Here is a 23,312-nt window from a genome sequence, read left to right on the forward strand (position 1 = left end):
ATTCCATTTCAACATCTGTACATACAATAGGGTTTTTAACTTACTCTTTTAAAGGGTTTTAAAAGATGTTTATGAGGGTGAGGAAGGGTGAGACCTTCCCCTCTTGTTCACATATCGAAGTATGCAAACTGCTCCCCACCCTCCAAAAATGCATACAGAAGATATCTGGATGCAGGTCAAGGTGTGAATCTTTCCACTCCTTGGATTTAACTGAAAGCTGGTCACACTTTCCATTAACTGCTCCAACTCCAGCCAAACAGGAGGATTAAATTAACTCACCAGAATGAAAGATGTAGTGGTCAGAAATCTACACCCTAACAGTAAACTTATGGATATCTCTGAGGTGTCCCAATGGTTACTACTGGAAGACACTGAGCAAGGTGGTCTACTTTTAATTTTCATGGCACTTCTAATATAATTGCAAAAAATATTCTTGTAAAAAATAGATGGCTTATTGTTTGGATTCAACATGGCAATTCTTAATGCCCATGTTACAACTGCTAATCAGAATGAATCACTTCAGCTCATCAATTCAAACAAATGGTCAATGGAAGGAAAACAGCATGGAAAAAGGAGAAATGGGAGGGACAGAAAGACAGAGAAAGGGTGATGTAGCTCTCCTCTCGCTGCTCCTGAACGTAATTTCTTCCTTGTACTATTTTAGAGTGGGATAACATACGCCAGGTGACTCTAAACTTGAATTGCTACCAACATACAATCCAAGCTTTAATCACACAGGAAGTTAAAAGACTTACAAAGTCTCTGGTTGATCCCAGCCCTATGTGCTTCTAAGGTTATGAAGTACCTCATAATCTTGTTAGCACTGAACTTGGTACAATACCACTTGGACCAATTAAGTCTGTTACAATTAAAAAAAAAAACAAAGTCTCCCACTCTTGAATCTCTTTGAGATACCCAATGCTGTTTTTTATTTTCATTTTTTTTAAAAAACAAATACTCCTTTTTCAGCACGTTAAGTTGTCATTGTAGAAGATGGCAGAGAACAGTATGATTATGGGCAGCAAACATAATAGAGAGGAAATAAAATTTTACCAGTTTATTAGAAATTTATTTTATATCTCCCCCCCCCTTTTTTATTTTTACTGGCTTGAGCAGCACCTGAGTCACAAACATACATGCCTACTTTTTTTCCCTCTCTTCTGCAAAAATAATTTGTTTTGATTATGGTTCAACATTGAAAGTATTCCCCAAAACCTTTAAGATAATCTACAGCTACACAGAAGAGTAGCTCACACATAGCTTATGATTGATCAGAGTATGTTAAAATATCTGGAATAAAACTCACGCTTCAATACTAATATTAGGAACTATGTATCTTTAAAATCAAACATTCAACCAATGAGAACTGTGCTGCTAAGATACGCTGTGGTTTCTGATCTTGAAGGACCCAACCTCATGCGAATGTTTTTCCCAATGGAACACCCTTTGCAATTGGCAAGAAACAGACAAAATGACTAATTTACAAAGGAGATGGGAACTTAAGTCTTCATCCTATTTTTAAAATTCCCTTTGATGAATTGGGGCTGATTATTTTTGGAGCCACAAGAGCAGTGCTTTCTTTTGGTAAGGGCTTGTACGGACAGAGGTAACGACAAAAGTGAGTAATCGCAGATAGAGTGAGTAGCCGTTCTTCTGATTTCTATGGTACTTTTCCAAGTCACTGTGATCTGGGAATTATTCCTAATAATGATTTATTTAATTCACATCTGGGTGTACTGTAGGGGATGGTTTAAACTAGTCTGACGAGTAACGTTGCACTGCGTTGTCCCTGAAAACGGTGAAACTTCCTACCACTCTGTGGCTTCCAGCCCAAGCCTATTTATTCTACTCCCATATTGAAAACGCTCAAAAGCAAAAAGTTCCTCAGTGTTACATTTCAATCCAAACAGATAGCTAACCTCACAGTGATGAGAAAGGATCTAGTCAGGCTTTTAATTATTATAATATAAAAATAAAAAAGCTTACAAAAAGCAATGCAGCATACCCCAAGGCCATGGATTAACTGCTGGAAGGTGACATAATGATACACACTTAAAAAAAAAAAAAAAAACCAACCCCCCCAAAAAACGAACAAATAAACGGAACAATCCACACTGGCAATGAATTCCCGTACACAATAGAACAAGCAATCAGACATCCGTCTAGGCTGTGGGAAACAACACAAATTTCCTTCTCTTTTTTTTTTGTCAGATTACACTTTTTTTTAATAAAAAAGATACAATAAAATAAAAACACACAAATAAAATTGTACATAAATGTGAATGTCCAACACTGAAAAAGCAGGGAAGGTCACAGCACCGAGACAAAACCTGTCTCAGATTAACGCTACCTGTGTCTGGATACTAGATTTCATCGGCCTGAGACGTCTCCCCGCTCCTTGCTCGGATCGTCTCAGCAAGAAGCAGAATCCCAACATTCAAACAGGCTCATTTCAGGGTAATGAACTAGAAAAGCCGCTTGGATCACCAGAACTGGCCCCGATGCTGCCGCTGGCTGCGGGTCCCTTTTGTGCTGTCCCCTAGTCTGTATACATTTCCTTGTGCTCCAAGGCTAAGTCCCGAGACCTGTGGAAGAGGATTTGGAGCCATCCCTCAGGGAAGGCGGTCATGCTGTGGTGATGGCGTTAAGGTCCTTCATTAGTCCTTCCAGGTGGGCCATCTCTTTGGTCAGTTCATCCGGTTCGTAATTCTGTGGGAGATGTAATGGGGTTATTGGACAAGATGAGCTGCATTGTTTGGGAGGGAGGAGGAAGGGTTGTGGCCAACAGTTCTAAGGTAGGACGCGGCAGCAAAGCCGCGTCGCTCGGCTGTGTTGCTGCGGAAACGGAAATGGACCCATTCCGGTGTTCATTTTGCAAAAGCCATGCAGGGGGAAAGGTGAAGGCAACGGCAGCATCAGAACACACCATATAAACATACCGGGACTAATAGTAAACTATGTCTTGAGACAAAAGTGATGGGAAAGGAGAAAACAAGCACGCAACTTTCCTGCCCCCATGATAATAGTTATGAAGTAATGAGTCGTATTTAATTGCCTCTCCAAATTTTGCTTTTATAGGAAAACACTGAATTAGATCGTCGGTCCATTCAGAACAATACTGCCAAACCCACTGAACTGGCGCTTTAGAAGCCTCAGCAATGCTACGTCAGGTCTTTTAAACTCTGCACTACCAGGGCGAAAGGGAACAGCTGTTAAAGAGCAGAAATGCATAATTTGTGATGAACCAAAGATGGGGGCAAACAACAACAGAGCACCTTATAAATGCTCAATATATCCTGCAGTTGACTGTAATTTGCTTTTTAAAAGCTTGGGCTGCAGTGCTGTGATCAAGGGGTGCCTTCCTAGGGTCTACGGGACTACTGGGTTTCCCCCCAGTCAGAGGAGAGCACCCTAACACTGGACAGAAATCCAGCACTGGATTCCCACTCCCACCAGTGTTGCTGGCCTTGAAGAGGGGCTCTTCCTCACGTTGGATAGGACAGAGTGAGCCCCAGTGGCTGCCAGGAGATGGATCAGGAAGTGCTTCAGGTGGGAGCAACCATTCCCCTAGACCCGGACTAGCTATACTTGGTCTTGTTCCTTCCTGCCTACAGTGTGCAGTGGAAGGGTTTCACTGCTATTATTTTTACATTCATTTGTAGGCATGAATTCAAATGCGATTCAGCACGACCAGGCCACATTCTGGAAGTCCACTTACACTTTCGGTGTCTTCAAGCATCCTTGTGGTTTCCTGCACTTCAGGGGCACTTGGGACTACAACTGGCATTGGAGGCCGAGTCCTTCCTAGAGTTCCAATTGACGCTGTCTTCACTGAATGAACTGGATGGCTAGAAGCTTGATACAATTATAATCATGGTTAGTCTTTTAACTGACAAACCTATATAATGGCATGTTGATAATGTGCCAGGGTTGCTGCCATTAAATACAGTTAGATGTAATTCAAATTCCTTTCAGGTTTTGATTCTGCACCACTTCTACACCGAGTCAGCACAATATCAATCAGTGAAAACTATTATAATGGAAAAACCACAGAATTCTGAACTAAGAGGCCAAAGGTTAACAGCTGTTATTTACAAACCCTGAGTGAACATAAGCCCCAAAGGCCGTAAGGATAATACTGGGAAAGCAGCCATGTACGACGCTAGATTTCATAGATGTCTTAGATGAAACCTCGTCTAGGAGCATGGCGTTCACAGAGAAAGTCGAAACAGGAAATATGGTGACTGCAGCATCATGATCAAACCCCTCCCCTTTTGTACATGCGTCAATGAGCCATGTGTATGCAAAAGGATGGTGTTTCAATTGCAGTACCACAATCACCATCTTGCTTGTTTTAATGAACCCCCTTGGGTGTCGAGGAGGAAGAGCAGGAACCAGTTAAAGCTCCCTATCTTTGAGGAGTTGGGTTCTATCACTGGAGGCATGGCAGAACCATGCCCACAGCTCCTGGCTCAGCCGCCTAGTCCGTAAGAGCATCAGCGTCACTGCATTGATATCCAAAGTGCAAAGAGATGGAAGAATGCAAGGTTCTTTGGAAGAACCCCACAGGAATGTGGTTTACTCAGGAGGAGTTTATTTCTCCCAAGTATTCAACTTTCTGCAACTAACTGTGATTAGTACTAGCTATATTTTGGTGATAATGGAACAATTTCTGCAGCATTTTGACCATGTTTCTGTCCTCACCACCTGAAAACTCTTGTTTGCCTCAGACTGACAACATCTTATTTGTTGCTACTCCTTATTACTTTTTTCCTCCTTATTATTGTTTATTGGTACAGAACTCTGTGTGCATTGAATATTGGACTGGACCCAAGGACTTTAGAACTACTGATTATCTATTATTTGAGACAGAAATGTTTTAGTTGTGACGTTTTAAAGAAAATTCTAGGAGTATTCCAAGCTTGAACACAATTCCAAAACAAGAGTTACATAGCTCAAGAAAAAGGTGAAACCGTTTTTATATAAATTGCACAGAATAAAAGAAATCTAAAGGGTGGGAAAAGGCTATTGTCTTCTCAGTTTCCCTCATAAATTGGTAAGAAAGGGGAGTTCAGGTCTTTGCATTAAAGCCAATAAAAAGGTCAGTGTAAAAAAAAAAAGTAATTGATTCAACTTCCCTCAACAGGGAAGACACTCCTGCAGAGGAGTGCCATTAAACTGACCTTCTAGAGTAATTGTGATTTTGATGCAGTTGTCAAAAACTTCAGAGAAGCTCTGACACTCTTCTCCAGATCAGTGTTTTTCAAACTTGGCAACTATAAGATGGGTGGACCTCAACTCCACACAGGCTGGCTGGGGAATTCTGGGAGCTGAAGTCCACCCTTCTTAAAGTTGCCAAGTTTGAAGAACAGCAAACGCTGATCTAGATCATGTTAACAGTATCGCTAACCTTTTCCCTCCGTTCAACTGTCCCTTTTCTGTCACCCAGTCGCTGGCACTCACCTTGCTGTGATAATAAAGGCGTGCTTGGCAAGGCGGGGTCATAGGTGCTGCCAGTGGGTGGGACGGCTGGCACAGCAAAGCTCTTCAGAGGGTGAGAGGGACGCACGTGGGCAGTGGGAAGGCTCTGGCTCGTCTCCTCTTCCTGTGTGCCAGGCAGATAAGACCCTGCAGCACACTCTGGGTCCTGGTGATCAGCACAGCACGTCTGAGATGAAGAAGCTGGCATGGTATCGGTGCTAGGGGTATTTCGAACAGATTCTGGAGAAATGAAAGATTAGTTTTACCTCAGCGTAACGGTCTTAGAGTCCCTGTAATGCCAGGCATCATCAGTGGCATTGGATAGTCCTCTGAGCAGTAAGTCACAAGCACTCTTTATTCCCAAGTAAGGCCAACAACTGGGAGAATGAGAAAGTCACCCCAAAGCTCACCTCATTCACATTTACACAAAACTCTACACTGCTGCTAAAGTCTTATGCTTTTTATTTAGGTTATATAATGGATTGATTTGTTTTAAAAATATCTTAGCATCTGATAGAATCATTGAATTTAAACAAGTAATATTAAACTTTCTAAAATGCCATTGAATTTGCTATCTTATTCATCCTCCTCTAGTTAAGAGTCTGGATACTTCTTAGTTGGATAGCTTTTAAGTAGTTTTATTAATGCTAGGCACAGATACCTCCAAGCTGTTCATTTTTCCATTTTCGATGCAAGAATGGGCACTCTGATACTGGAATTTAGTTCAATTCACAGTGTCAAAAGGAAGCTGCTGGTGCCCTACAACTAAATAAGGGAGTATTCTCACTGCAGAGTCACTATTTGCAGCCTTAATAATAAGACAGCAAATTATGCAGATCTAAATTCTCAACGGAGAAACTGAATTACCCTCAGATCCAAGATTAAACAAAATTCTAAAAGCTTAAATGTGCCATTCACTAAAACCATGGAAATGACCACCTTATTCTCAGAGCTTAAAAAGTTGAGGGCTATTGAACATCACGGTTAGCTATGACTTATATGTAACCAAGTGCGGCAAAACAAACCAAATCCATCTACAAGACTTGCTATCAGAAAAGGAAAAAGGAACACAGAATTAGTTCAACCAGTAGATACAACCTTCCAAGTTCGGTAGGAGTGGGCTAGAGACGGCAACCCAAACATGTCATTCCAGGTTTGTAATTAGATAATATGAGGCTCTTTTGCTCGTGGCTGCCCTCCAAACACGGATCATTCTTCTCACCTGTGGAATTAGCCCTGTCTGAATGGGACACAGATGTGCCAACTGGCCATAGGTTTGCCTGATGATGGAGAGAGTTGCAGGCTGGAGAAGCGAGGCTGCCGGAGTGGAAATGATGGTGAGGGTTATCAAGGGAATGGATGGGATGAGCACTAATCACAGCTGTGAATGAACATAAGACAGAGAAAAAGCTTAACACAGACCAACCAGCAAGCGTGCCGAAGTGAAGCCCACCCACTTTCGTCAACAAAAATGCAGTAAAACAGACAGGCAGGCAGACTAGGACTCCTGGTTCCAGGTTCCTGGAAGGAGAGGAACTGTTCTGTCAAGCAATTTCCAGGGATACACACATTAGGAAGCAAGGATTGCAGATGCTGGCTTGTTTGGTGCTGAGGCGTCTGATTTGCTTGCAAGGAAACTTAATGGTTTCCTAGTCCCCTGCGCTGAGGTGAGAAGTGAGACTGGAGTACAGATGATCCAACTGAAGTTTCTGCTATATGTGAGCAAAGAGGAATTATGGTGTCTGAGGGTGAACTGGCAACTACGCACTGGATCATAATTAGGAATGGGTAATTTTGAACAAAGTATCTCCAACTTTACAGTATTATATAGAAGTAAATGTATGCATTCCTCAGTGTAAAATTCTAAGCATAATAAAGGAAGGGAAAACTGAATTCCAGGAAGCCAGGCTGAGGAAGAGACAATACAGTACAAAATATTGGGGGGGGGGGACATATTTATTATTATTTTATAATATAAATTATTCCTTGCCTTATAAACTAGAAATATACAGGCATATACCACAAAAATACACACATACACACGAACCAATTATTTAGGTTGTACGAATTCAGCCTGCCACCTTGGTTTCATGTACACAGAAACACATTAACAGTACTTGTAATCTGGCAAGCAAATAAATTGACTTCATTGGTTACAATTTCCCTTCAGTTCATGATTTCTGCACTCCTGCTAATGCTGACCTCATTTATAAACCTCCAATCCTTACATAACCAAAAAGGATCATCTTTTTACTGTCTAGACAGATCATTTCCTGTGTTAAAAAATCCTAGGTTTTAATTTAGCTGGCTGCAGGTCCATTACTGTCTGTTTTCTTTAGTTGTGATTCTTTAACGTATATAAAAATAATGTTTTTAAAGTAAAACCCAAAGGAAGTTTAATTCACTACTCCCATACTGCCAATGGAAGGGAATATGCTTGCGAGATGATAAATGATAAATCTGCAATGTATTTCATACTGAATTGTACTAAGGATCTGAATAGCTTAGATATTTTGCAAACTGGGATAAAATTGAGAGTATTACGACAAACTCAGTAACATTACCCAACCATGCTCATATTACTGGTTTCACTAAGAAAGAATTATATATCAAGTCTGCACCATTGTTGACTTTGCACCAGACTGGAGTGCTGTGCATGGAGAAGCTTATGGTGACCCTGAAATTTAATCTACTGTTAAGGTGAACTTAAGCCTGGTTTGAAGGCCCAGGGCAGAACAAGCAAGCAAACTAATAGCAGCAGCTGTAAAAAAAACAGTGGCATTTGTTAGTTTGTCTGAGTGTCCTCTGGGGAAGCAAGAGGGGCAAACAATGCAATGCAAACTGCCAAACTAACAAGCAATCTAACCTCAGTTTCCTTAATTTGTCAGCCAGATCTCCTCCCAAGTCAAATCCAGCATGTTCAATTTACTTAAATACAGTCAGGCGTTTTTATATACCATTTTTCTTCCTTTCTTTTTGTGCATGAAGTTATTCTTGTTCATCCCTATCAACCACAGGCTCAGGTAATACATACACAACAGAAATATATATCATTTTATGGCTGCCAACTTATATACTTGTAATGTTTAAACTGTGCATAAATATTATGTCTGCTGGAGGTTTACCAAGAAGAATGACTGAATACAAGTGAAAGAAAACAAGATTGTAAATAAGAAACATGGTGGTCCTATTGCCCATCCCAAATGATAAAACAACTGAACAGGTGCTACTTGCTTGCAGTATTACATATATTTTTTATTGTCCGGTAACAGCTCTACCACAACATAGATTGTGGCAAAATTCTGTGTGGCAGCATGCAAGATCAGGAATAAGTTGGTTCCTACTAAATGTCGGCAATAACTGCTTTTCTCCTCAGATTTTTAAAGATCAATTAACTGCTTTTTATATGCATTTTTGCCTCTGGCTTTTTATACATACTTGTTTCATGTACTAATACTTACCTATTTTATGCACTGGCTAGTATATTTTACATAGGGTATTTTATACTGGTGCTAGATTTATCTGTACCTTATTCACTGTATTTCTACTTAGGCTTGATCTGCCTATAATATATAATTATAGTTTTGATTTTCTTGATTATTCCGGCTTTTAATATACTATGGTGTCCTTTGGCCATAATAAAGTTTAGTTTTACAGTAAAAAAAAAAAAGAAAACAAATGCATTAACAGAACACCATGATATAAGGGAATAATCTCCAAAAATGAATGAATGTTATTGATCTCACTGTATTAAAGTTGAGGAAATAAGCAACAAAAGATATGTAAAATTATGAAGCATTTTAAATGTATCAGCCTGGAATAATGAAAGTTTGCTTACACCATTTGTGAGAGAATTACTCTGTAGTATATCTCCACCATAACCACAACCCATGTTAGTCCGAATATTGTATATAAAAATGGTTCAACTTCACGATGGGGAACAGGAAATTTGGATTTTCATCACTTTCAGTGCTTCTGAAATACCCTTTTAGATCACAGTGATTAATTAATTATGGATATCTTCTCCTGGCCTTAATTACTCAACATATTTTTTTTACTGTTCCACTACCCTGAGGAACCATCAGCATCACTTGGTGTCTTCTTGATCTCCCATCTTGTAGCCTGCACAGCCCAACTACCATCTCTGTTCCTCTTCAGCACTTTCCCAACTTTTTTAAAGAAAACGAATCAGCCTAAAATCTCTGCAATTCCATGAAACACAAACCAGTATGTCACCACCATAATTGTACAAGTTACTCTAAACAGAGAATCTCAACTCTGTTCAGAGAAAACTCACATTATTTCCCTCAGTTTTTTCTACTACCGCGTACATGATTTGTAATAGGTATAAGCAGGATCTGGCTAATTCACTACTGCAACCTGGCTCTGATTTCGATGGTTCTGGCATCCTATCTACTCCATAATATTTAAATATATTAAATTGATTGAACCCTCAGCTGCACATGACATTTCTTGATGTATGCATGCCATACACAAACAGGGGCTGAGCAAATTCCATTTAGTGTTGGTACTTAATATTTGTTAACTTATTTAACTCCACTTAGGCTTGTCATTAGCATACTGCCACTGAGAACCAGAAATTACATCCATATACTAAGGTGAAAGCCCCAAGCCCATTCCCCGGTTTAACCCAGTTTCTCAACCTCAGAAAGTTTAAGATGTGTGGACTTCGACTCCCAGAATTCCCCAGCCAGCATGGTTGGCTGGGGAATTCTGGGAGTTGAAGTCCACACATCTTAAGCTTTCTGAGGTTGAGAAACGCTGATCTAATTTATTCTTACTAGAATAGCATGACAGACAGACAGATTCAATTGATTTCTGCTGCCAGGATGAATCTACAAAAACAAATGGGCCTGGGGATGAAGTCAATGTCTAAGGAAAGCTTTAAGAAGCTCAGATGCTCTTCCGATGGGCCATTAAACTAAACTAGAGGAGAAAGGCTTCTTTTCCCCTGCTCCTGAATCCTGGCCCACTCAGTATAATGGAAGCCATTGCAAGTATGGATCAGAGGGGCAGAGACAGAATCCAAGGATGGGGGAAGAGGAATCCTTGTTCTCACTGTACGGAGAAAGGCCTTCCTTCCTCACCCATGGATATCTACCCCTGCAGCTTCCTTCTACTGCTCTACATAGAAAGAACCCAATCATATAAAAAAGGATATTCCTTTTTAATCTTTCCCAAAGACTGGTATCTCCTTTTCCTCTCCTGATTTTTGAACCTGTAAAACCCTTTTTTCTCATATGCAATTTATCAGAAACCGGCAAGACATTTTTAAAGCCTTGTGCTGGTCTGAGAATATTGATTTGAATTTTCCCTGATTTCTCCCCCTGCCCCCAAAAAGGAGAGGGGGAATCTGAAACAGTTCTCTCTGGAAAGAGATCTGATGCTAATATGAATTTATGAGAGAGAATATATCTTCGAAAATGGCAATTACTGGGTCAAAGCTTAGAGTAGCAGCAAACAAGAATGATGGCAGGAAAGCTGAATTTCTTCCTTACAACTCTAGTTTCACCCTCTCAAAACAGTCTGGGGGGGGTCAAGTGTTTGGGGGGGGATGGTTTGGAGTAGCTGATGAGAGTAGAGCTAGACAGTCTTCTTCCTTTTTCCTGTGACAATTGCTCCTCCAAATCCCATTTGCAGCAAGATAAGTGGTGAATATTTTAAAAGGTTAGCTCCAGTGAGATGTAATTCCAGTGTTCAGAATCACGTGGAACTCGAAGTATTGCAGAGGTTACTTCGAAACTAATGGGAAAGAATTGCCAACTGTTACTTAATTTGCACTTTCCTTACGTCACTTAATTGAATTATTATGAAAAATATGGCAATTAAAAGTATACTATGTCACTGCCTAAAATTAATTTTAAATGGATAACTGGCTTAATTATGAGCATTAATTCTACAAAAAGGAAGCCAGGAGTGGGAAATGTAAGTGGGCTATTTAGCCAGAAGACTGTTTAGCACTCTTATGACTTTGGCATTAGCGTATTGCTTTAAATATACTGCAAGATAATCTTGAACTGATGGACTGGAACCAGAAATGCTTGCCTCCGGCTGGTTGTGGTAGGTAATACCTGAAAGCTAGACTTACGCTGAGGAGGCTGAGAATCAAACGGCATCATCATCTTTGGTCTCATCCCTCTTCTTCCCGCAAGGGTGGACATGCTGTCCTCTGACTCATGCCCTAGATTAAGAATAACCCAAGTTAGGTTCTGCTGTCTTCATGTCCCTGCTAGGAAATAATCACAAGATTTAGCAGCTTAAGCATTTTAAAACAACGATCTCTTCCTTCAAGAGGTGCTCTTCAAGTATTGAAAAAGTATTTTCACTTTCTTAAAACAATTGCATGCAAAGAAATTTGCAGCCTTTATTGCTGAAATTCTCAAAACCAGAAAAGAATATCTCAATGGATTTTAAGTAATACCAGTAATGTGTTTAACAAGAATGACACGTTAATAGCATTAGTACTGTATATTTTTTCTTATGATTTACGTTCTTCTACGTAAACATGGCATTAACATATACAAAACGATGGAAACTGAAGACAATTGTGAATTTTCATAATGCTTACTTCACTAAGGTTTATGCTACGCACCTTAACTATGTCTGGTTTTATCATATACTGCAAAGCTAACAATAAGTACAGCATCATCTACCCTCACCTCTGTACGAGTTTCGTCTCTGATGAATATTGCTGTCCATAGAGTTGTCAACTGGTGTGATGTCTTGGGAATTACGAGGGATTGGGGTATCTGTCATGATTGGATTGGGATCTGGAGATTTATCAATAGGCTTCAGCTCCAGTCTCTCATGATGAATCCACAGATCTGGTGGCTTGACATCCTTGGAATTCCCTTTGTATTTATGAGACCCATTCACAGATTTACAAGCAGCTCGTTTTCTTCAAAAGAAAAAAAAATCACTTACCCAATTTTCCTGGAAGAGTTATCTTCTATAAAAATATCTTTATGCCCATTAACACTGCCCAGTAGCATGTTTTGTATTGTACATGAAGGATCTTCACACCTTCTTTCCAAACGCTCATCCAAGAATAATGGGAAGTTTCCTTGTTTATCTTACGGGACACCAAAGTACATTCCATACCACCAACATTTCCACCTCTCAAGCTCTCAGAAGCAATCTGATTGTCTGAAGTCAATCAATGATTGTTTTCACCTCTGCTGACCTTAAATGCTGAGTAATCTTAGGAGTCCCTTGGACTGCAAGGAGGTCAAATCAGTCAGTCCTACAGGAAATCAACCCTGACTGTTCATTGGAAGGACAGAGACTGAAGCTGAAGCTCAAATACTTTGGCCACCTAATGCAAAGAGAGGACTCACTGGAAAAGACCCTGATGCTGGGAAAGACTGAAGGCAAAAGGAGAAGGGGACGGCAGAGGATGAGATGGTTAGAAAGCATCACCGACGCAATGAACATGAATTTAACTCTGGAAGACAGTGGAGGACAGGAAGGCCTGGTGTGCATGGTCCATGGAGTCACGAAGAGTCGGACACGACTTAACGACTGAACAACAACTGAAAACCACTGCCTGCCACTAGCTGCTGTATATCCTGTAGCAAAAAATATCACCTTATCCACACTTCATGCAAAAGGGGAAGGAAGAAGCCATGGAGATGGTCTTGGAGAAGTCATCCAGAAGCCATTAAGACCACAAGATTTTGTTACTATATCTTATCTCAGTAACGTATACTTTTAGTCTTCCAGTGGAGTCAGTTTCCTGATCTGATCTACCTCTGAGCGGACAGGCCGACAAACAGAAAAAAAGAAAATACTAGAAGCTTGGTGGTTTTGCATTATTGTCGCTTCCCATACAGAAGAGAGGTTGGAAACTTATCAATTTCACTCCACCTAGTTTTGTCCAGTTATGGTGGGGGAGCTCCAGAGTTGTCAAGTTAGCATTTACCTAACAAGACCTGAAGCCGTTAGCAGCGAGAGTGAGACAAATGTTCCGTCCAATGGAGAAGCAGAGGCACAGCTACTCAAGAAAGCAAAACATACCCACTCACCCAACATAGTTCTGAAATGGTTTCAACTGTACTGCATTTGAGCCAGTAATACAATAGTTCAGCCCTCCAACACTGTTCATATTATGGAAACAGAGAAATCTAGAGCTGTTAAACTGGTGCAGAATCCTTATGTAGGAAAGCTCTAAAATTTAAGCTCACAAAAGCACAATATGCAACTTTATTTTGCCTCTTATTATACTGAATCCAACCAGGTCTCTTCACTGTGAATCTCACCCATATCCCTGAAATCAGCAGAAAGACAGCCCCACCCTAGAGCAAATGAAAAAAAACAACAACACCCAAAAACAAAATTACTTCTTCTGGTGAGAGGTGGTCCGTCGAGTGCAAAACACAGCAACGATCACTACAACCACAATGGTGATCACTCCCACAGATACAATTATGATCAGAAGCATATTGTATTCTAGTGGAGAGGGGCTGCCATGAGGGCTGTTGCTTCCTAAAAAAGAACACAAACATTATTCTAAATTATTTTAAAGTTGTCATTTTACTTTGAATGAAAGAACTGAAAATTATTGCTTAAGCTAAATAAAAATCCATGCTATCCAAGGGAGACATCTTGCCTTCTCGGGAATTTCAACTGGATTTTTCTCTAATAAGCCCTTGACACTGATCTGAAAAACACACCCTATCTTTTGGGAAAATTAGAACATGAACCATTTTCAAGATCTTGGCAGAGATGAGAAAAACTTACCACTGATGGGTGTTTTATAGTCTGTTCCAGCATCCACTGGCCGATTTCCTTTTCCTGCAGATCCCAATGCTGTAGAATAAAATTTATCTGTGTTAAGTGTTTCGACTATCTTACCGTGTCCATTTTTGAAAGTTTACACACCCTTGATCTTAGCCAAAAGTCCAAGAAATGTTTAACATATTGTTTAACTTTTACTTTTACACAGATCACAGGTGGGCAACCTGTGGCTCTCCGGCATCTGCTCAGCTTGAGATTATACCACCCCAAATATTTTACTGGAAAATTGTCAATGTTTTTCAAAAATAATAGATGGGAATTGGAACAGGAGGGTTCTAACAGGCCAACCACTCACACCTGCAGTAAGAAAAAGAGTCCCTACCCTCAAAAAAAGATCAATCCCAAATTGTGTCAGAGAAATTAGACTATTTTGCTAAAGAATTTTGATTGAAAAATCTTGGACTTTTTGGGGGGGGGGGTTAAAAGAGGAAATAGGAGCAGTTTGATTCTACTTTTGCTTCAATCCCCGCCCTTAAAACCCTCCAGAAAAACTAAAAATGGACCCTAAAGTTTTGATTCCACCCTTCTTGTGACATCACCAACTAACAGGAGGGCTTTTGAAGCCCTCTAGGAGGCTAAGTTTTTGCCTCTGATTGCCCAAAGGTTGCCCATCCCCAAGATAGACACCTACTGCAAATACACACACACACACGCACACACACACACACAATGTAGAGCATATTTAAAAATGCCAAACCAATTATATTAAGAATAGCTAGAATTATACCCTTATAATCACAGATATGCAAACCACTGTGTAATAGTCTGAATCTTTTGTGTTAACAAGACAAAATGTAATAGTCTATACATGTAAGAACTTTTTAAAAATTTATTTCCCGTGCCCCATTTCTGAACAGCCGGAGCCTACGAAAGTGTCATACCAAGGCTTATCTTACTACAGCCCATATTCAGTCACTAATATAATGGCAGCCATTTTTGAGACATATTAAATCCGAAAGGGAAGTGGGCATATTATGATTATCCTCCTGCTTAATCCTTTCTAACAAAGCCCGGATCACATTTAGGGATATCTACAAGCAATTCCACATTCAGTTCTTGACAAATTCCAGCTGATATATGCTCTTATCCACTGGGTACTGATAAGAGGTAGATGCAGTGAGAGTCACTTCAAAAAGAATACAAGGCTGGATGAATGCAATAATTCTTTGCCACTAGGTGTTTTATTGTTCTTTTTTTGCTTTCCTTTATTTAAAGGTATTGTGTTTTGGTTCTGGTTTCTGATGACTGTATATAAACAAACATCTGCAAATGTGTGCCCTTATTTACATGTGAATCACTCCTGCAATAGTAGACTTTCTAAGAAATAAACGAGTATTATAAAAGTAAAAAATTAATAGATTAAAAAGTTAAAAGCCTACCCATTAAGACTACTTTCTTTAAAAAAGAAAGAAAGAAAGAAAGAAATGTACTGGTATTCAGAGAATTCAAAAGTCATTGTGCAGTTTTAATTTTTAATAATTTCACTTCTGGATGAGATGTAAAAAAATTGCATACACTTCAAATAAACTGTTCAGCAAAAGAAATTCCAGCTTTTTATATTTTAAAATCTCACAAGAATACTTGTATTTAATAGTGAAAGGCTGTACCAAAAGCAGTAATACTTGTAAAAGATAGCACAACACGTTAAGGACATCTATTGATTTACCTTGATCATTAGACATTTTATCTGATGATTCAGCTACCAAGGCAAGCACAGGGGAAGAAGCACACAAGAGACCAAAATTCACTGACACGGAAAAGAATAACCTCTGAAAACAGGAAATGAAAATCGCACGACCGCTACTACTAGCACTAAAGAAGTAGGTGGGCCACCCTCACCTAATGACAAGACCCTTTGCAAGGGCTTCTTAGTCTTTTGGCTGAGAACAAGTGTAGGAATCAATTCACACCCCTTCCTCAGCAATCTGTTGCTCGGGGAGGAAAACAGAATGAGGAAGGAGTATGTCAGAAAGACAGCAAGGAAGGAAAGAGGCAAGAGAAAAAAGTCAATGGGACTTCCTCTCGCTGCTCGCTTCAACCCTGCCCAGCACTGGCATGCAATCCAGCTCCCAACAGATGAATCCGGGGAGAACGCATCTCTCAAAGAGAAAAGGTTGCCTGCCCCTGCACTGAAGCTTTTCAGAAAGCATTATCTGCTCTTCAGCAAAGCCAATACATTACATACATTACAGATGCATATTTCCTAACAAAATCGTTATAGGCCACTGCACTGCACTGTCGAAGTCCAGGTAACAAGCAGTTGTTCTAATGAGGGCAATGCCTGGTAAACAATTTACTTAGAAAAATGCATAAGATATTGCTTATAACAAAAAAAGCTTTACATTTACAAGTTAAGTGTTTAGTTTATTGGTTTTCACCTTACAGAAATGGCCTGAAAAATGACTATCTATTTCTCTTATTTTAGTGCAAACATTTTAATAACCATTTGTTTCCATCCACCTGGGTCATGGGCAAAATTAAGCCAAAATCCCAGGTAGAAAATTGCTTTTTTTTTTTTAATCTCTTAACAGTTCCCAGCACCATGCAAAACCCCTTTCCTCATAAATTGCTTGTCTTGTATACTTAATCAGAAGCATACAATATTCCACTGCAACCTACCTTTAGGTGTCCTGAACTGTACAGCCTCTGACATAGGGCCCATGCCTTTGGAGTTACGGGCTTGGATTTTGAAATAATATGCTGTGTCAAGGGTTAACTCTTGAATCTGGTGGGTCAGTCTATTGCCTACTACCGGTTCAATGACCCAATCGTGTATTTCAGCATTGACATCTGTGCTATAGTAAATTATATATCCTGCACAACAAAAATAGAAGGGCTGGTGAATTATGAAGGCACACTTCCAAGCTCTGAAAATTTCATATTTCTCAAGTTTTCCTACAATCTCTTCTGCTAAAGACACACACGTATTGAATTACTGCCATTAGAAAAGGAAATCAAGGTCACGTCCTTGTTTTAGCCTATTTACATCTAACCAAGTAAAACCCATGCACATTTAAAATGTAAGCTAGATTAACTGAAACATCTGAAATTGCTATGGAGCACTAAAGGAAAAATGGATAATACATTATTAAATCCAAGTCTCAGATTCACATATTCCATAACTCACAGAAGAAAACCATTTGCATTGCTGAAGAAATGTGACAGGAAGGATTATTTTCTATGTACCACAATAAAACATAAGCAAAGAAAAATTCTTTTGATGACCTCGTGTAGGTCTCCTTCACAAAAATAAATAATAGCATTAAGCTAATTACCGAATCCATCTTTTCTAATTTTTCCTTGTGCAATGAATGTGAGACTCCCTCCCCATCCATTCATTCTAAGCCCAGTCCTCAACTACACATGTACTTTCTTCCAGCTGCTGCTTAAACCAAGTGTGTGAGACTATATAAACATATGTAGGAAAGCTGTGCAATACTTTGGAATCAACTCCCAAAAAGTGCTTCAAAGCACACAAGGGCATGAATACAGCATCCCTTTGCAACTGTCAGGTAGCTGCTTCCTTTCCTGCATTGTGCAGCTGCTCTCCACAGCTGTTGTGCAACTCAGGCTGGGGTGGTGGGAAGCTACTTAAGAAGTTGGAGACAAGCACTACATCTGTACCTCTCTGTATTCTTCAGTATCTTTCTGAAATCAAATCCAAGGCATTGCACAGCCCTAACATTTGCACAGACAAGGGACAAGTGCATACATACTGTTTGCATTTGGTGTGGATCCATCCAACATAAGAAGGCAGCTTATGTTATCCAAAACATAAGCTGCCTTCTGGCCCCAAAAATATTATGTATCTACAACCTATAAAGAGCTTAGAGCTTTATCCAATACAATTAATACATTTATTCCCATTTATTTATAACATCATCACCACTGTATTTTATCCATAGAGTCCGTGATGCTCCCTGAGCTTGGTTGTTGGCTTGCAGATGTTTCATTACCCAACTAGGTAACACCATCAGTGTCAGTGAGTGTGGGGTTTGCTCCCTGTTTATATACAGTAGCTTGCCCTGCCCATGTTGGTGGGGGTCTGGTTTTCTCCTTGGTGGTTCCTTGATTGGGGTGTTGTTTTCTGCCTGATTGTTTGTCTGGTGTTAATCCCTGCTTATCTGGGTGTAGGCTGCTGGAGAGGATGTGCTCTGGACTCTACAGTTCAACCCTGAACTACGTATGTTCTCCTCTATTGTGTTATATCCAAAAGCCATTTCACCTGTAATTTTGCCATTGGCTTCAGATGGAGGTTGCCAGTTGACTATTATAGTTCTGGGCTTTCCTTCCTTGCTGACAACTGTTACATCCTTTGGTGGAGAAGTTGGAACTGCAAGAAAATTTAAATTAAACAGACATAAATCTTTATAATTTAGTGTCTTTTCTACAAAGAATTAAAGCCAATTACAAAAATATAAGCTGCCATGCAATAGTACCTTAAAATTTTCCTGCTAATGCAGCAACACAAATACTAAAAAGCTTAAGATTTTGCAAGCAGGGCTTAAAATAAATGTAATACTTCTGATGAGTGGCATCTTATCAAAGGCCACCCCTCACCATCAGCCCTTACTCTCATGTCTTCTAAACCTTCCTACTTACTAGACAATACACTGAACTGTAATTTATAACAGTATCAGTGAAAGTTATAAGAAATGATTCCATTGAATTCTAACTGCATTTTGTACAGTTTCAAATCATGTGTTCTGTGGAATTTAAAAAAGGATAGAAAAATTACAGCCCACACTCTATTTTCTTTTGCATGTTTCAAACATGTGCTACATTAACAGATATTCATTTGTATTTATCTAGGATGAGATGGGGGGGGAAGTTTAAAATCACCATCAAAATAATAAAGTTCCTGAATAATACCCACTTGAGGACTAGAAGAAATTTAGAAGACAGATCTGAAGCACAAATACAAATTTAGTTGTTTGGCCTACTGAAAGTATGTAATGCCAAAGAAAGCTACTTATTTGCATATAGGACCTTTTTTGCTGTCAGCATTGTGGCAGTTCTTCCACATCCTGAGAAAAACAAATGACTGATTACTAGCACAGTATTTACGTTCAGATGTTTAGAAAAGGAAGCAGCAACATAATCCTGTAAAAAAGGGGTAGCACATGACTCATACCTTGCTCAAAAGTAGTTCCATGTGCTGTCATACTCCAAGTGCTTGATCTTCGGCCTTTTGTCACCATTACAGAGAATTCATATAAAGTGTTTGGTTTTAAGCCAGTGACCAAGAAGCTTAAGGTAGTTGTATTTGCTGTCTATGAAAATTACAGAATAAGAATGTAAATATTTAGTTCCTACCAGTGCTCTTTCTCTTGGTCACTCATGGAAAACACGTATTAGATCTCTTTTTTAATTGCAGAAGGTTTTGGCAAAAATCCTGTAGTCCTAACATTTTTCTTACCTTGTACTTTGTGTTTGCAGGAATGTTGGTTTTCCAGCGGACTGTGTAGTAACGGGCATCCGAAACCTTCTGATTCTTTGGCAGAGAGTTGTCTGCCCAGGTGATTCGAATGGTGTCGTGGCTCAGTATGGAAGCCTGAACTCCCACAGGTGGCATCATGGGGGAGGGATCTGGCACTGGAGTGTACGGAGCATTAACAACAAATAAATCAACTTCAGAAGTGTCTAAAGAATTGATGGGTAAAAAGTAGGGTATTACAATAAAAAAGAAAGGTGGCATTATACATGAATAGAAACAAAAGGGTGGAATGCAGGGTAATACAATGAAATGAAAGGTGAGAAGTGGAGAAAAAGAGAGAAAAGCCAGAGTTAATAGGCAACACAGCACCAGCAAAAAAGTTTTCAGTGATTATTTTGCTTCCTTTTAAAAATACAAGGCAAAAGCAGACTCTACAGGACTTAACGTTTAAGTAGGTTGTTATCAAAGTTAACAAGAACAATGACTTTCAAATCTTAATGTTCATTTGAAAAAGTTTACTCAATTGAGATACACAGTATTAGTTGCATTAAAACATTAACTTATTCCAACTCCAAACTGATGCTGGAAAATCAAGGTAGAATTACCATCCAACAGAGAAAGTGATAGAGGAATATACAGTATTAATACATAGTATTAAAAGGAAAGTCTGCATTTCTGCAAGCTGAAAGAAATTCAGAAAATATCCTTATAAGGACATCTAGGACCTAGCAAAAACCACCACCACCACCCAGCAACAAAATTCTCAGTAAGTATTTTCTTTCAAACTGCACACCAGACAGTGCCATTGGTCAAATAGTATCAGTATCACAAAGGTTACTTGTCTACAGTGTTTAAAAGCTTGTTTTTATCTAACTGGCCATTTAATTTAAAGAGTGATAACTACACACATTATTGAGAAACGTAACATGCTTTGACTCACATACATTTATACCAACATGCTTACAATTATAATACTGTAGATTGGGAAACTCAGCAAGCAAATTTAAGAATGTATAATCCATGCTACGGCTAATGTTCCAGATTGACAGTAGGAGTTAGAAAGGAAATCAAGGAATCACTGATCCAGATTTAAAAGTCATTGTTCAGAAGATGGTTCAGCAAATTATCTCTGAACACTGAACAAAGAAACAAGCCACCAGCAAACTATAAACCATTTGAACTCCAATATATTTTTGAGCTAAACCACGTAGGCCACTCTCATCCTTTACCTGTGTAGGCCCTGGTCACTGCACTCTCATAAAGAGGGATTCCTTCACCAACATTGTTATATGCTTTCAGAGTTATCACATAATGAGAACTGGGATCTAGAAAAAAAAATCAAAATGGTTAATTCAATTTATTACAAGGCATTATTTTTTTCTATTATAATAAACGTGCTTGATGTTTTCAGACACACCAAACAGCACAAAACCACGTGACTTTTAATTCTATTAGTGTGTATTAAACATGAGATTCTGGAGTGCTACAGAAACATCTGTTTTCAGAGAGAGTTCTGAAATCATTTCCAAACATCATAAAATCTAGAGTGGATATAGAAGCAGATACTTTTAACACCAAAAGAAACACCAATGAGAACATAAAAAGCAAGCATTTTGATCAATATTGCCTTTACATTGTTACTTAGAAAAATATCAGAATAAAATATCCTGTAGTTTTTCTTACCCAAATTTTCAATAGTGTAGTATCGTTGCTTATAATCCACCTTGATGGTCTGAGCATGGGGACTGCCTACCCCGTACCCGATAGCATAACCTCTGACCACGATGTTCTGGTTTTCGGGTGGAGTCCAGCTAACAACAATACTTGTTACAAGTGGACGGACATGCAAGGAACTTGGAACTTCTGGAACACGAGATTCTATAAGAGGAGACATTATCATTTAAACAAGTTAACTTAAGAAATAATAAACCCAAAGGATGTTGTTTCCTGTTAAGAGACATCACTGACTTATTTAGGTTATTGTATCAGTTTGTCAGCCATGTAAAATAGACCAGACTGAGCAACCAATGCCATGCAGGTCAGGACTACTTTTACTGTAATAGCTATTACAACAGAATCTTGCAAGTCTGAATGTGCTTCCCCCCTCCCTCACTTTATCTTTGGGTGAACTAGGGAGGGGCCTGTCTTGAGATGTTTTCTCAAATCCGTTTCTTGGAATAGCCTCAAGCCCCGTGTATCTGTCTGTAGCCTCGATAGCAGCAATTCCTCCTGCCCTTCAAGGCCATTTCCTATGCCCTCTACACCAGGGCTTCTCAACCAGGGTTCCACGGCGGGGGTTCCCTGGGAGATCATGATTTATTTAAACAGTTATTTCAAATGCGGGCAACTCACATTAAAGAGGCAAGTTTCATTCTTTATGTTTAGTTTAAGAACGCTGTTAGTGCATACATACAGGCCAGCACGTGAAACAAACACAGTTTTGTAACTTCTGGCCTACATTTGAGCCTGAATGTGCCCAAGGCCTGAAGAATATTTCGAAGGTTTCTCCAGGGTCAAAAAATTGAGAAAGGCTGCTCTACACGGCTCTGGCGTTTAATTTAAAGGACAGAAAATACAATGAGAGTTAGTCAGGCTGTTTATATTTGATGTTTTCAAGACAAAAATTGATCTGTTGGACCCCTGTCCCAACTCCCTTACATTTCATCTCAGGTTAGTAACCCCAGTAATCCCAGCTAATCATGGATACTCTCATGAATGCAACCTCATCATGGTCTTATGAGATCCCCTACTCTGGCCATCTGAGGAAAGGAAAGCACCCAGGAAGAGAGAAAATCATATGGCTATTGGTAAGACAACCAGCACATCATTCCCTGCCTTGCAGTACTATACTGACCATGTATAGTACACGTGGCAAGTCATTTAGCCTATTAAGCTCTGGTTTTATTATTTAAAGTAACGTAATATAGATGGACAAGACATCCATCCATTTGGCATTAAACTCAGTGGTACACACTTTCCTACCAACGTTCTGATGCACCTAGATCACTACGAACTGTGGCTGAGTTGGACTGCATGTCAAACTGGTTTCTTCACTAACAGGGACACGTTCCCTTCTGCCCTGCTGCCAGCTTACAGATACTCCATACAAACACTTTTTCATCCTTCGGCAAGGGAATATAAAAGATTTCTGTATTTTCTCACACCGCTTTCATATTCATAATGCACATAATCTTGGTAAATCTTGGTAAACATACCGTCAAGGTCACTTTCAAATGTTTCTGCCGATACCCAGTCTGTAGATATTCCTGTGCCATTGACTGTTAAGGCAGCCACTCGGAAGCTGTACTCTGTACCTCGCTCCAAACCTAATATAAAACACATCACACTAAAATATAGTTTTCAATATTAAGTGTAAACTTTCTGCTTCTAATTAGGATAGCAACCGTTCCATCCTTCTGTTCCTTCTAAGGGCCCTAATGAATGATTATTATTCCTAAGTTATAATTTGAGTCAGAGCTGACACAGATCTAGTTAAATAAATACTTTATGTTTTGGCCTTTCATCTTTCCGATGGTTACTTGAGCATAACCCAAAGCTAAGAAGGACAAATCAACAA

At 39.4% G+C, this 23,312-nt stretch overlaps 1 protein-coding gene across 6 annotated transcripts in view; it reads right to left on the reverse strand.

Annotated features, from left to right (window-relative positions):
- Window positions 1-1,187: 1,187 nt before the first annotated feature.
- Window positions 1,188-23,312, reverse strand: part of NEO1 (neogenin 1) — a 69,356-nt gene continuing 47,231 nt past the window's right edge. For 2 of the 6 annotated variants that reach the window (XM_063314360.1, XM_063314358.1), the window contains exons 14-28: window positions 22,951-23,061; window positions 21,419-21,613; window positions 20,965-21,060; window positions 19,718-19,941; window positions 19,433-19,571; window positions 18,524-18,631; window positions 16,918-17,112; window positions 14,242-14,310; window positions 13,842-13,986; window positions 12,162-12,400; window positions 11,591-11,683; window positions 6,704-6,862; window positions 5,464-5,721; window positions 3,719-3,855; window positions 1,188-2,709 (exon numbers count right to left, since the gene is read on the reverse strand). In XM_063314360.1, coding sequence (XP_063170430.1) covers window positions 2,626-2,709; window positions 3,719-3,855; window positions 5,464-5,721; window positions 6,704-6,862; window positions 11,591-11,683; window positions 12,162-12,400; window positions 13,842-13,986; window positions 14,242-14,310; window positions 16,918-17,112; window positions 18,524-18,631; window positions 19,433-19,571; window positions 19,718-19,941; window positions 20,965-21,060; window positions 21,419-21,613; window positions 22,951-23,061 — 2,252 coding nt within the window. In that variant the 3' untranslated portion in view covers window positions 1,188-2,625. The remainder of the gene's footprint in view (window positions 2,710-3,718; window positions 3,856-5,463; window positions 5,722-6,703; window positions 6,863-11,590; window positions 11,684-12,161; window positions 12,401-13,841; window positions 13,987-14,241; window positions 14,311-16,917; window positions 17,113-18,523; window positions 18,632-19,432; window positions 19,572-19,717; window positions 19,942-20,964; window positions 21,061-21,418; window positions 21,614-22,950; window positions 23,062-23,312) is intronic. The other 4 variants (XM_063314361.1, XM_063314359.1, XM_063314364.1 and 1 more) reach the window with 2 other exon arrangements.

Source organism: Candoia aspera, chromosome 13, assembly GCF_035149785.1.
Source record: "Candoia aspera isolate rCanAsp1 chromosome 13, rCanAsp1.hap2, whole genome shotgun sequence".
In the NCBI taxonomy this organism is placed as follows: Eukaryota; Metazoa; Chordata; class Lepidosauria; order Squamata; family Boidae; genus Candoia; species Candoia aspera.